The sequence below is a fragment of the Gossypium hirsutum genome, chromosome D04, assembly GCF_007990345.1.
Source record: "Gossypium hirsutum isolate 1008001.06 chromosome D04, Gossypium_hirsutum_v2.1, whole genome shotgun sequence".
Classification (NCBI taxonomy): domain Eukaryota; kingdom Viridiplantae; phylum Streptophyta; class Magnoliopsida; order Malvales; family Malvaceae; genus Gossypium; species Gossypium hirsutum.
The window spans coordinates 15,305,358-15,316,805 of record NC_053440.1 but is presented as its reverse complement, the minus strand read 5'-3'; the positions used below and the strand labels follow the sequence as shown (position 1 = coordinate 15,316,805).

At 33.6% G+C, this 11,448-nt stretch overlaps 1 protein-coding gene across 2 annotated transcripts; it reads left to right on the top strand.

The window, feature by feature from the left end:
- Positions 1-5,266: 5,266 nt before the first annotated feature.
- On the top strand, positions 5,267-11,052 carry LOC107948487 (uncharacterized protein At2g33490). 2 transcript variants are annotated; one of them, XM_016883053.2, is made up of 11 exons: positions 5,267-5,720; positions 6,351-6,423; positions 6,841-6,915; positions 7,569-7,630; positions 7,748-7,816; positions 7,963-7,991; positions 8,070-8,277; positions 8,396-8,617; positions 9,040-9,093; positions 9,235-10,195; positions 10,443-11,052. In XM_016883053.2, the coding sequence occupies exons 1-11, from the start codon at positions 5,607-5,609 to the stop codon at positions 10,451-10,453; spliced, it is 1,878 nt and encodes a 625-aa protein (XP_016738542.1). In that variant the 5' UTR covers positions 5,267-5,606; the 3' UTR covers positions 10,454-11,052. The 2 variants fall into 2 exon arrangements, with proteins under 2 accessions (XP_016738542.1, XP_016738551.1); XM_016883062.2 differs by lacking the exon at positions 5,267-5,720 and having other exon boundaries at positions 6,361-6,463.
- The last annotated feature ends 396 nt before the right edge of the window (positions 11,053-11,448 follow it).

Genomic DNA, 11,448 nt, shown 5'->3' with positions numbered 1-11,448 from the left:
GGGTCAAAGGTAATTGGTGTGGCTGCAATTATTGAAGAACAGCTGAAATCGTCGCCACATTGAGATGAGGAAGACCCCAGTGTTGTGACGACGTGACATACCGTCGATGATATTCTCTACGTCCTGATAACGTAACGTGATTCTTTCTCTTCAACCAAACTTTGGCAAATGCATGACACTCTTGTAAAGTTATTTGGTTGACCATTACTCTCCTCATTGAGCATTAAACGGTAAAGTTCCAGAAAAGATATGGTCAAGTAATCCTTTCAGTTATTCTAACCTTAAAATTTTTGGTTATCCTACTTATGCTAAAGTTAGCCAAGGAAAGCTTGAACTAAGGGTCATTAAATGCATCTTTCTATGATACTCTGCTAGTACAAAAAGTTTCAAGTTGTGGTGTTTGAAATTTTGACAAAATAATTGTTAGCAGAGATGTTATATTTAATGAATCTGCCATGATTCATTCAGGGTCTCTTGTATTCATAGACATGACAAAACAATGTGTCTTAAACAAAGTAGAGTCTAAGGGAGAAAACGTAGGCGACATTCCAACGAGCAGATGCCCAACATCGCAACGACGTGACGAACAGAGGTCTCGTCCCAACAAAAAGTCACACGACGTCGTTATGACCTAACAAAATTCTGATTCTCGCAAGTATGAAGCTATTTCGGATTAGTTTGGGGCTCCATCTGACTCGTAGGTACCCTCACCATCTCAATTAACTAACTATAAGTTGGCTCATGACAGGAAAATGTGAGAAATTCGACCACCAAAAAAATATTGTAAAGGAAACCTAGTGGCTTATGCTCTAAGTGTTGTTGAGAGCATTGATTTAATTGATCATTTGTGTTATTATTAGGCAGTTTAAGCCTCTGATTCTAGCAAATAACTTGTTATAATGGAAGAAGAGATGGAATCACTTCAAAAGAACGAGACTTAGCAGCTAGTTAAACCATCCATCGATAAAAGAATAGTGGTTGCAAATGAGTGTTTAAAAAGAAGGAAGGTTCGGGTTCTAGTGACACTAGATACAATGTAAGATTGGTTGGAAAAAGCTACAGTCAAATGGAGGGAGTTAATTTTCATGATGTTTTCTCTCTAGTTGTGAAATATACGTTTATTCGGGCACTTTTGGCTCTTGTGGCATCAAAAAATCTTGAATCAGAGTAGTTATATGTGAAAATTGTTTTCCTTCATAGTGACCTTGAAGAGGATATCTACATGCAACAACTGAAAGGCTTTAGATTTGAAGGTAAAGAAAATCATATGTCCCTTACAAAAGTCTTTGTATGGTTTGAAGCAGTCTCCTCAGCAGTGGTATAAAAAGTTTGACTCTTTCATATTGAGTATTGGTTTTTCTCGAAGTAAGTATGACAGTTGTGTTTACCTATAATGTCTTGATGATGTTTCTTTTATATATTTGTTGATTTATGTTAATGATATGTTGATTGTGACAAAGAATCCATCTGAAATTGATCGTATTAAAATCATGCTTAACTCTAAGTTTGAGATGAAAGATTTAGGTGCAACAAAAAAATTTGGGGGATGGAAATTTCAAGAGATAGACATTATGGAAAATTGTTTTTATTGCAACAAAGGTACATCATAAAGATACTTGAGCTATTTGAGATGCAAGATTCAAAACTGGTAAGTACTCCTTTAGCTGCACATTTTAAACTCTCAATTTCAGGTTCCCCACAGAATGAAGAAGATAAAAGTTACATGTCAAAAGTACCTTACTCAAACGTAGCTAGAAGTTTAATGTATGCAATGGTATGCACTTGTTCCGATATTTCACATGTTGTTAGTGTTGTTGGTCGATACATGACCAATCCTGGTAAGTTACACTAGCATGTAGTTAAGTGGATTTTCAGATATTTGTAGGGTACTTCTAACATGTGCTTAGACTTTAGAAGAACTCAAAAGGGTTTAGTCGGATATGTTGATTCTAATTATGCATGAGACTTTGATTAAATAAGATCTCTCGCTTGTTATCTATTTGCTTTCGAAAATTATGTTATCAGTTGGAAAGCTACTCTTCAAGCCACGGTGGTTTTATGGACTACAGAAGCAGAGTACATGGCAATCACTAAAAATGTAAAGGAAGTAATTTTGTTACAAGGCCTATTTAGTGAACTAGTAAGCAACAAAGGGGCAATTGTCGTATATTGTGATAGTCAAAGTACTATACATCTCACCAAAGATAAAATGCACCATGAAAGGACAAAGCACATTGACATTGGTTAGGTGATCATTCAGAGAGATGTTTTAATTCTCAAAATTGGCACAAAACACAATCTAGTAGACATGTTGACAAAAAGTCTTCCAATTTTAATGTTCGAGCACTGCTTAGACTTGGTAAATATCCGACGAAGATCCGATTAGCCCCATGATAGAGCCTGGCAAAATAGTTAGTCCAAATACGAGTCAAGGTGGAGATTTGTGGGAGAATGCCTCTTATTTTGACCAAACAGTACACGACGTCTCGATGAACAACACTTTTTCGCCCCGATGACATGATGGTCATCTTGTCCCGATGAGCAACAAAGCTTTGTCTTGATGCCGCCACTGTCCTTCATGTCCCGACAACACATCAAGCCACGTCATGATGTGGCGAAGTGCAATCCAAGTTTTCTCAGTTTTTTTCTCCTAGTTAAACTCTGTTTTTAGTTTCCCACTTAAAATTTGATTAACCTAGAGTTGTTGTAGTCATATATGCTATGAATTTCAACCTATAAATAGGCTTTAGTTACTCTAGTTTTCATACAACAGAAATTTTTAGATTGAGAGAATCCTATTCTTTGTTTTGAAGGGTTTTTATTTTAGGGCTTCGGGTTTTCCTTTGATTCTCTCCATCTTTTGTACTCTCCTTTATCATAGTGAAATCTCCTTTTGTCCATGTTCTTTTATCCTCTTTTGAGGAGTTTTTTCATGTAAAATTTGTGTGTTCAATCTTTTAGATTTTATTATATTTACATGTTCGTTGTATACACGGATTAATTCCCTACACAAATGATTTTAAGAATTTTATTACATTATCTCTTTATTTATAAAGAAAATAATGCCTTGTCTATTATGCTTTAAATACTTTGAAATTTTTTGAACAAAAATGTAAATTGTATTAATAAACTAAATAGGAATTCAACTCCATTGCAATGTGTTAATGTACTTTTTACAAAATTTATGAAACTACCGAATGGATCTAAACAAAAATGAAACTGAAAAACATTTTAAACTTGCATTATTAGAAAGATTAAAAAATTAATAAACAATAGTACACCATTAAAGTTAAATATATTTATATTTTGGTATTATTTTATGTTTCCCAATTTATATTCAAATAAAATTACAATTAATTCAAAATAATCTCACTTATTTATTTGGTATAATAAATAATATTTTTAAATATTCTACTTAATCAATTTATGGATTTAAAAATATTACAATTATTAAAATACACTCAATTTTGGATTTTACAGTTACTTTGACATTAATAAAAAAATATAATAACTAGAATCCAACATTACTTTTAATCATATAATTCAAAATATTTAATAATGTTAAAAAATCTATTTAAATATATGTGGCAAATGATTTATGTGATTTCTATTTTTAAAAAATATTTAATGTCAATATTGTATATAATTCAAAAAATACCAAAAAGTATTTATATACTTATATTTATTATTAAACATTTCCAATTATACGTAAAAATGTACCCCATTTTATTTAAATTATTCATATTATATATACTCAAAATAATATAGATATATTATATTTCAAATGATTTTATACATACATTAAATTTTTGTACTGTATGGGAAAGAAAACTAGTTATACTATATAAATAATATATAATTATCAAAATACAGTTAAAATATGTATATTAATTTTTATTTTTAATCATCGTAATACTTTTTTTAACAATAATACTTTTAAATATAGGCTTTTGGTGTATTACATTAAATTTTGTATTTTTTATTTAATTAAAGGAAACAATGGTTTATTTGGTCCTCCAATTGTATGAGAAATAGTTGTTTTTAACCCTTAATTTATTTAACTTTTATCTTTTTTAACTATTGAACTTGTATTATTTATTAAATCACTTTAAAATGAATATAAAAATTAATGCCTGTTAAATTTGCTAATGTGTCATCCAAGTGGTAGTCTACGTGTATGCCACATTAAAAATATTTAAAAATTTAAAAATTAATTAAGTTTTGATTTGGCATATACGTGTATGCCACGCCACACCAGCAAAGTTAATGTTTTTTTTACCTATTTTGAGGTGATTTAACGAACTATACAAATTTTAAGACTAAAAGAAACGAAAAATTAAGTGGAGTGTTTAAATGACTTTTTTATAAATTTGGAGGCTCGGTAATCACGCTCGGCCCTGAGGTTTTTGAGAATGCAACCGCCCAATGCTGGAAGTGGCTGAAAAGAAATAAATTTTTTTAACTTTTAACGTGGTAAAAAAAATTCAGACTAAAATAAATTAATTAAATGTTTAGACGTTTCAATTTTTTTTATCATAAATACTTCATCTTTTATACTCTCAAAATTGTTTTCAACTTTTATTATATTATATTTTATAAAATTTATAAAATAAATTTAATTTATTATTTTGCTTGGAGCACAAAAAGGAGAAAGGAGGTGTGGATAATGCGTTTATTAAACGTGCCGTAATTACCTGTTCTTATACTACGTAATCGAATGGTGTGATTAAATTGTAAAATTGGATATTGAAGAGAGGTCAATTCAAAGAAGGGTTAATTGCAAGGGTGAAGATTTGACCCACCCACTTTTGGTCATATCATGAACAGCTTATTATTATCTTGTCATCAATATCTGACTTTGACCGCTTCCTTACTGTTTGAATAATCCACGTGCCCACCAAACCAACCAATCAGGCTGCGCCACGTCAAACTCGATTCACCTCTGGTTGATCCCCTCCACCGCTACGCCTACAATCTTAATCTACACTCCGCCACTTTGATTCCTCCCTTACTCAACAATTTCCTTTTTTCCCTTTATTTTTGCTAATTTTGAATTAATTCTACAAAAATTTAAAAATGAGTCTTTATTTTTTGAAATTTTAAAATGATACACTGAATTTTTATGGGTGATTTAAGGAAAGGGTTAATATATCCAAAAGAAAGGGACTAAATTATAAATTATTGTAAACTAGAAGGATGGGATTGGAATTAGAGGTTCAGCGCTTTGGTCTTTCAATTCATATTCGTTTTCGGTTCCGTCTTTCTATTCTCTTTCGTCTATTTACAGTCAGTCTTTTTGACCAACAAAAAAAATAACAAAAAGAAAATCAAAAAGGAAAACGCTTCACTTTCAATGCCGTTGAAATAATCGAATTAACCATCTTCACACTCTCTGTAGCTCAGATTTTTCAGAGCTGCAATTCGCTAAAAAAAATAAATTTCTTCGCTTTTCATTTTCATTTTCTCGCGGGAATTTTGGATTCTCCAGAAAAAAGGAAAAGAAAGAGCTCTCGGATTTTCTCTCTTCTTTCTTTTATTTTTTCCCTTTTTGTATTTTCTCTTTGCGTTAGGTTATTTCTTTTCTTTTTCTTTTTTTTTTTGTGGAAATGAAGTCTTCATTTGGTAAACTTCGAAGATTTGCGCTTCACAAGAACGACAACAAGGATAAATTAGATATTTTATCTTCTGCTCATTTAGATGAACTTGCTCAAGCAGCTCAGGTACTTTTTTTTTTAAAGAATTTATGTTTGAGCTTTGATTTTAATTAAATGCAGATTGATTTAATTGGAAATTGAATCCGCTTCTCTTGTTTCCAATTTTTAAGTGGACAAATGATTTCCAATGATTCGAGCTGTAGTTGAATGGGTTGGACCTAGCTGAGTTGAGTGGACGAGTTTCTAATTCTGTAGTTTCTGATAGAAATACATATTTGGAGAGCTTTTGCTTTGGGAGAATGGGAGTAATTTTGGTTCATTAGGTTTGAGAGATTCTGAATTCTCATTGTTTTATTCTTTATTGACATTAGGAAATATCAAATGAACCTAAAGGCTTATTCCAATGTTTAGAAATTTGAAGTGCTTGAGGATTGGAGAGGATCTAAGTCGGGGTTAAGTATTTCATGGGGAACTTATTAGATGGTTTTAATATGATAATTTCAATAATTTGGTAGAAAGAAATATGGAATTCTAGATTCCGGTGTGAAAGAAACTCATAAGCTTTTTTCTGCATGTGCATTTATATTGATATTGAGCTGCTTACGACATCCTCCTCAGTGACCACTGCTTCTTGGTCTGTTTGAAAGATTATAATTGGATTTATTTTTCTTTTGCTTCATTTGAATGCATTTACAGGAAATGCAAGATATGAGAACTTGCTATGATAGCTTACTTTCTGCAGCTGCAGCAACGGCAAACAGTGCATATGGTAAAAATGCTGTGTGCTATATTGTCATATCCATTTTTAGGTATCAATGTGTTTCGTTGCCCTGATATTTCTAAATTCTTGGACCAATATGCCAAACACATGTTGTATGGTGCTTTTCCAGCCTAAGCGGCTGGTGCTTTTGAAGAAGCTACTGGTCACAGAAATAACATGATTAGGTTTTTATCAAGAATGTTACATTATTGGCTTGTGTATCTATGATTCCTATTATGTTCAGGTTTGTGGATGTGGGATCAGTATGAATCTATAGGCACAGATTATCTCACTAAGAAATTCTTGTTTATATGCTCTAGCACTAACTTGGGGGCCTTTGCTCACGTGTTAAACTTAGATTTCAGTGAATATCAAAGAAAATTAAACTTTATGTAAATCTAACTTCGATGAAATTTCTACTTTCAGAATTCTCAGAGTCACTGCAAGAAATGGGCTCCTGTCTGCGGGAAAAAAGAGTGCTACCTGATGATGAAGAAAGCCGTAAGTAGAGGCTTTGTTTCTTACACTATTAGATATTAATAGGCATGTCATGCAAGATCTAACCTGGAATTTTAAGCCCTGGAAAGCTAAACTACATTACTGACTTTATTAGTCCATCTGCAATATTCCCATTTTGAGTAAGGCTGCAGAATTCATTAGCAATTTAACTCTGCCAATTGGTTCAAGTAACTTCTTAGCCAACTTAAGCCATGTCATTTCTTGCTCTCGTCTCACCTTAAGATAATTATTATGTACTTGTATTTTTAGATACGCTAGGTGAACTTGCATGTGGACATAGACATTCATGAGAGATTTTCTCCTTAAACTTAGCATTCTTTTTCTGGGGGTTGCATACAGTGATTTGCCTTATTCCATGTCTTAACGTAGGTGACTTAAGTTAAAATTATCATTCCTATTTCATTGTTTTTAATGTTTGATTTTTCTTCAATAAATGCTTCTCGTGCATTAGTGTAAGATGTCAACAAGTAAATATCGGCTCACAGACTAGGCTATCAGCTGTTACCTTTTTTAATGTCCATTAGTGCATTAGTGCATTAGTGATTTTTCTTTTTTAATGTCTGAAGATGGTGTCCCTGGTCCATGTTATTGTGACTTGATGGGTTGTGCTGTAATGACATGGCATTTATTTGCAGGTAGAATTTTGTTAATGTTGGGGAACTTACAGTTTGAACTCCAGAAACTTGTGGATAACTATGTGAGTGTCAATCCTTTTTTAAATTGAACACCATAAACTTTTCCACCATTGTTTTATATGTTGTGTTTTCGGAATAGTTCTTTATTTGAACCTTTCTTGATTCTCTTTGTGCTTTAGCGCTCGCATATAGTGCTGACAATTACAAACCCATCAGAGTCACTTCTCAATGAGCTTAGGACTGTTGAGGTTTGTTTATTTGGTTTTCTCCTTTATTTCTAATCTAGAAATAGAAGTTAATCATTTCTTACATGGTGAAGGTATTTATTTTTCCTTCATACATATTACTTTAAAACTGTCAATGCTTATTGGTATTTCTCTTGTTTGCTGTGCAGGATATGAAGCGGCAGTGTGATGAGAAAAGGTCCATCAGTTTTCTCCATATGCTTATTTTGCTTTGGTTACGGTAAAACCTTTTCTGAATTTGGTTCATGATCTTCAGAAGTGTCTATGAGTACATGGTGACACAACAAAAGGAAAAAGGAAGGTCAAAAGGCGGGAAAGGTGAAACTTTCAGTTTGCAGCAATTGCAAATAGCTCAGGAAGAATATGATGAAGTGGCAACCCTTTGTGTTTTCCGATTGAAATCTCTGAAGCAAGGGCAATCCAGAAGTCTTCTAACGCAAGCTGCTCGTCACCATGCAGCACAGGTTTTCCTTATTAGTTTCTGAATGTTTCAAATGTCAGTGGCTTCTGCCTTAAGTTCAATGCTTATAAGCTGCTTCCCTTTTTTCTTTCTTTCTCCTTTTCTTTCCCTTGTGATTGCAGTTGAATTTCTTTAAGAAAGGACTTAAATCACTTGAGGCAATTGAGCCTCACCTTAGGCAGGTTACAGAACAACAACACATTGATTATGAGTTCTCTGGCCTTGAAGATGATGATGAGGAAGATGGTGAGATTGCTTACGACCCTAACAAAGAAGGGGAATTAAGTTTTGACTACAGAGCAAATGAGAAAGGGGTTGATGTTACGTCTGTGTCATCAATAGAGGTAAGATTTTTGTGCCATTTTATATTTCTTAATTCATTTCAGATGTTATGGTCAATTTGTAAGTGAGAGTTGACCCTCAAACATTTATGCTTGGTCATATTAGGTCCAAAACTTATGGACTTGGTCCTTTCTTATTTCACTTCTGCCTTTTTTTTTCAAAAAGAAAAAAATATCCATTTTTTAATTATTGGTAGGATTGTTTTTCTTTGCTAGAATTCCATACAAACCACTGTTGGTTTTGTCCAGTTTAATGGTTAAATTCATTCTACTTCCAACAGAGGGGATAATATAATTATTATTTGTAATTCACCAAAAAAAACTTATTATTTGTGTGACAATTATTATACATTTGAACTTTTACTCTGATCTGGTTGTGTGTGTTGACTCCTTTTTGTTCCTAAATATGGTGGTTTATTCTCCAGGAAGATGAAGTAATTCTTTCTTTCCCCCAAACTTCTTACATGGAAAATGAAGAGGTAAATCTCCATTCACATTGTGATTTTTGGCCTTATTTTGTAAAACAACGTATGCTCTTAGCTTTATGAATTTTCTTAATTTATTTTTTAGCTGGGCTGCTTGCAGTATGTAGTTTTTAAAATATATGTGTCTGCCTGTAGGTAAATCCAGAGAGAAACCATGGGGATATTCAGGTCTCAAGTAGGGAGCATAGAGTGGCTAGCCATTCAGCTCCCATATTTCCTGAAAGGAAGCTTGATCCTGCTGAAAGAGTAAAACAGATGTTGCAGTCATCTACAAGGAAGTCTAACACTTATGTGCTTCCAACACCAAATGACTCCAAGTCTGCAGTCCCTTCAAGAACAGTTAGCTCATTTACCCACACAAGACCGACAAATGTAGCTGGACGTCTGCATAATTTGTGGCATTCTTCCCCACTAGAGTCTGGTGATGGTCAACTATCAGAAAAATCTGAATCAGTCCTGAAGGAGAGTAATAATAGTAATACTTTTACACAACTACCCCCTCCTTTGTCTGAAGGACAAGTACCTGCCCATCCTGATAGTTCCACTGAAGCCAAAAGAATAAAAAAGAAAGCTGCAGCCGGTCCATTAACCAGTAAACAAGCATCGTCAAGGCCTATTCCTTCTGCTGAACTTCCCCATATAGCTTCAGCAGTATTTTCTCATTTGCCAGTTCCTCAACCATTATCACCTCCAAAAGTATCCCCAAGTGCATCACCTCCCCTTGTTTCTTCACCCAGAATAAATGAGCTTCATGAGCTTCCGAGGCCCCCTCCTGTTAGTTCAGCTGCAAAACCTGCAAAACCTTCTGCCTCGGTTGGCCACTCTGCTCCGCTAGTCTCAAGAAATCAAGAGCATTCTGCAAGTACTATTCCTTCACTGGCATCAAGTGGAGCTTCTCCTCTTCCAGCTCCACCTTCAGTTGTCCCTCGAAGTTTCTCTATACCCTCTAGCAATCAAAGAGCAATGGCGATTCACGTTTCCAGGCTTTTGGAGGCTCCACAAGTTCCATCCCCTCCATTGACGCCTATTTCCATTGTAAACATCAAGCCACTACAAGATGTTTCTGAAGTGCCATCTCATGGTGGCCAAATGAGAGGTGATTGGAGCTCCCTTCCATTACTCTTTATCTAGTTGTCAATATTGTCCGTTTTTGTTTAGTATCATATCTACCAAAGATTATCTGTCATCTTCTATGCTCGGGTGGGATTTAGGAAAAGGTTTTATATAGATAATATATATTATCTTGATAGAGAACATCATCATATTCTAGTAATATGTCAGTTTATCTATGGACTTAGTGGATGCAATTGCAAAATTGAAGTGAAATCATCAACTGTATGCAGGTGGGAGCTGAGAAACCTGAATCTGATTCATATCTGCATTTGTTGAATTTTTCCGAAGTCTGGACATCCAGAAAGTTGAAGTAGGGATGGGCTGTAAATTAAGACGTTAGTAATATGTTTGGTTTCACATCTCAATCTTTGTCAGCAAATGATGGGAACTGAAGGGCTGAAGATTTGTGTAGCATCATCACGTATATTCTTCACATCAGGATTTCTTTATTTTTTGTACATTTTTACTTTGATGTACGCATCAAAATTCAAAAGTTGAAAAGGGATTTGGCGTTTGTGTTTGATACGTTGCCACGACCAAGATGTGAAAAGGATTTTGCCCTGGTAAGTGGAAACTGGAAACTACTAGTGTTTGGATTGTGTATATAGGTTTAGAAATTAGAATGTAATGGAGCCGAGCCAACTCAGTTGATACGTAAATGGCCATTGCCAACTTCAAGCTTAGTTCACTTCATTGAGCTTGGATCGAGTTTTTAAGCTCTGATTTAGCCTTTTAATAACTAGGGTAAATTACACATACCTCCTATATCCCCTCTTAGGTTTCTCTTTAGGATTTGTTTGAACACAACTATATCATTATTATCTATGTGTTTTCTATTTAGCTCAATTCTTTATTTTTAATTACAAAATAATGAAATTTAATTACTTCTTAAATTGTTATAAAATTAAATATATTTAATTTCTTTTACAAAAAAAATACATTTGATTTCGGTTGAAATTAATATTTAATTTAGTGATATAATAACTTTGAGATAATTCATTAAATTAATTTTATGAAAAATTAATTGGTTATTACTAAATAGAAGGTTGTAATAAAAAAAAATTTGATCAGAATGTCACCTCGACACTACTTTGACGCCAGTGCCACCATGGAAATGTTGATATGATGCCCCGGATCATGGGATTGGAGGGCTCGACTTATGGCTCAATTTACACCTCCACCGCTACCATCGACGGAGTGACATGCTTAGGATTTTATGTGTGTTGGCTTTGTATT

Excerpts from the sequence above, each read along its gene's own strand:
- LOC107948487 (XM_016883053.2), top strand. The coding sequence starts at position 5,607 with ATGAAGTCTTCATTTGGTAAACTTCGAAGATTTGCGCTTCACAAGAAC. Across the intron at positions 8,618-9,039 it reads CGTCTGTGTCATCAATAGAG|GAAGATGAAGTAATTCTTTC; the intron begins GTAAGATTTTTG and ends TTTATTCTCCAG. Across the intron at positions 9,094-9,234 it reads CTTACATGGAAAATGAAGAG|GTAAATCCAGAGAGAAACCA; the intron begins GTAAATCTCCAT and ends GTCTGCCTGTAG.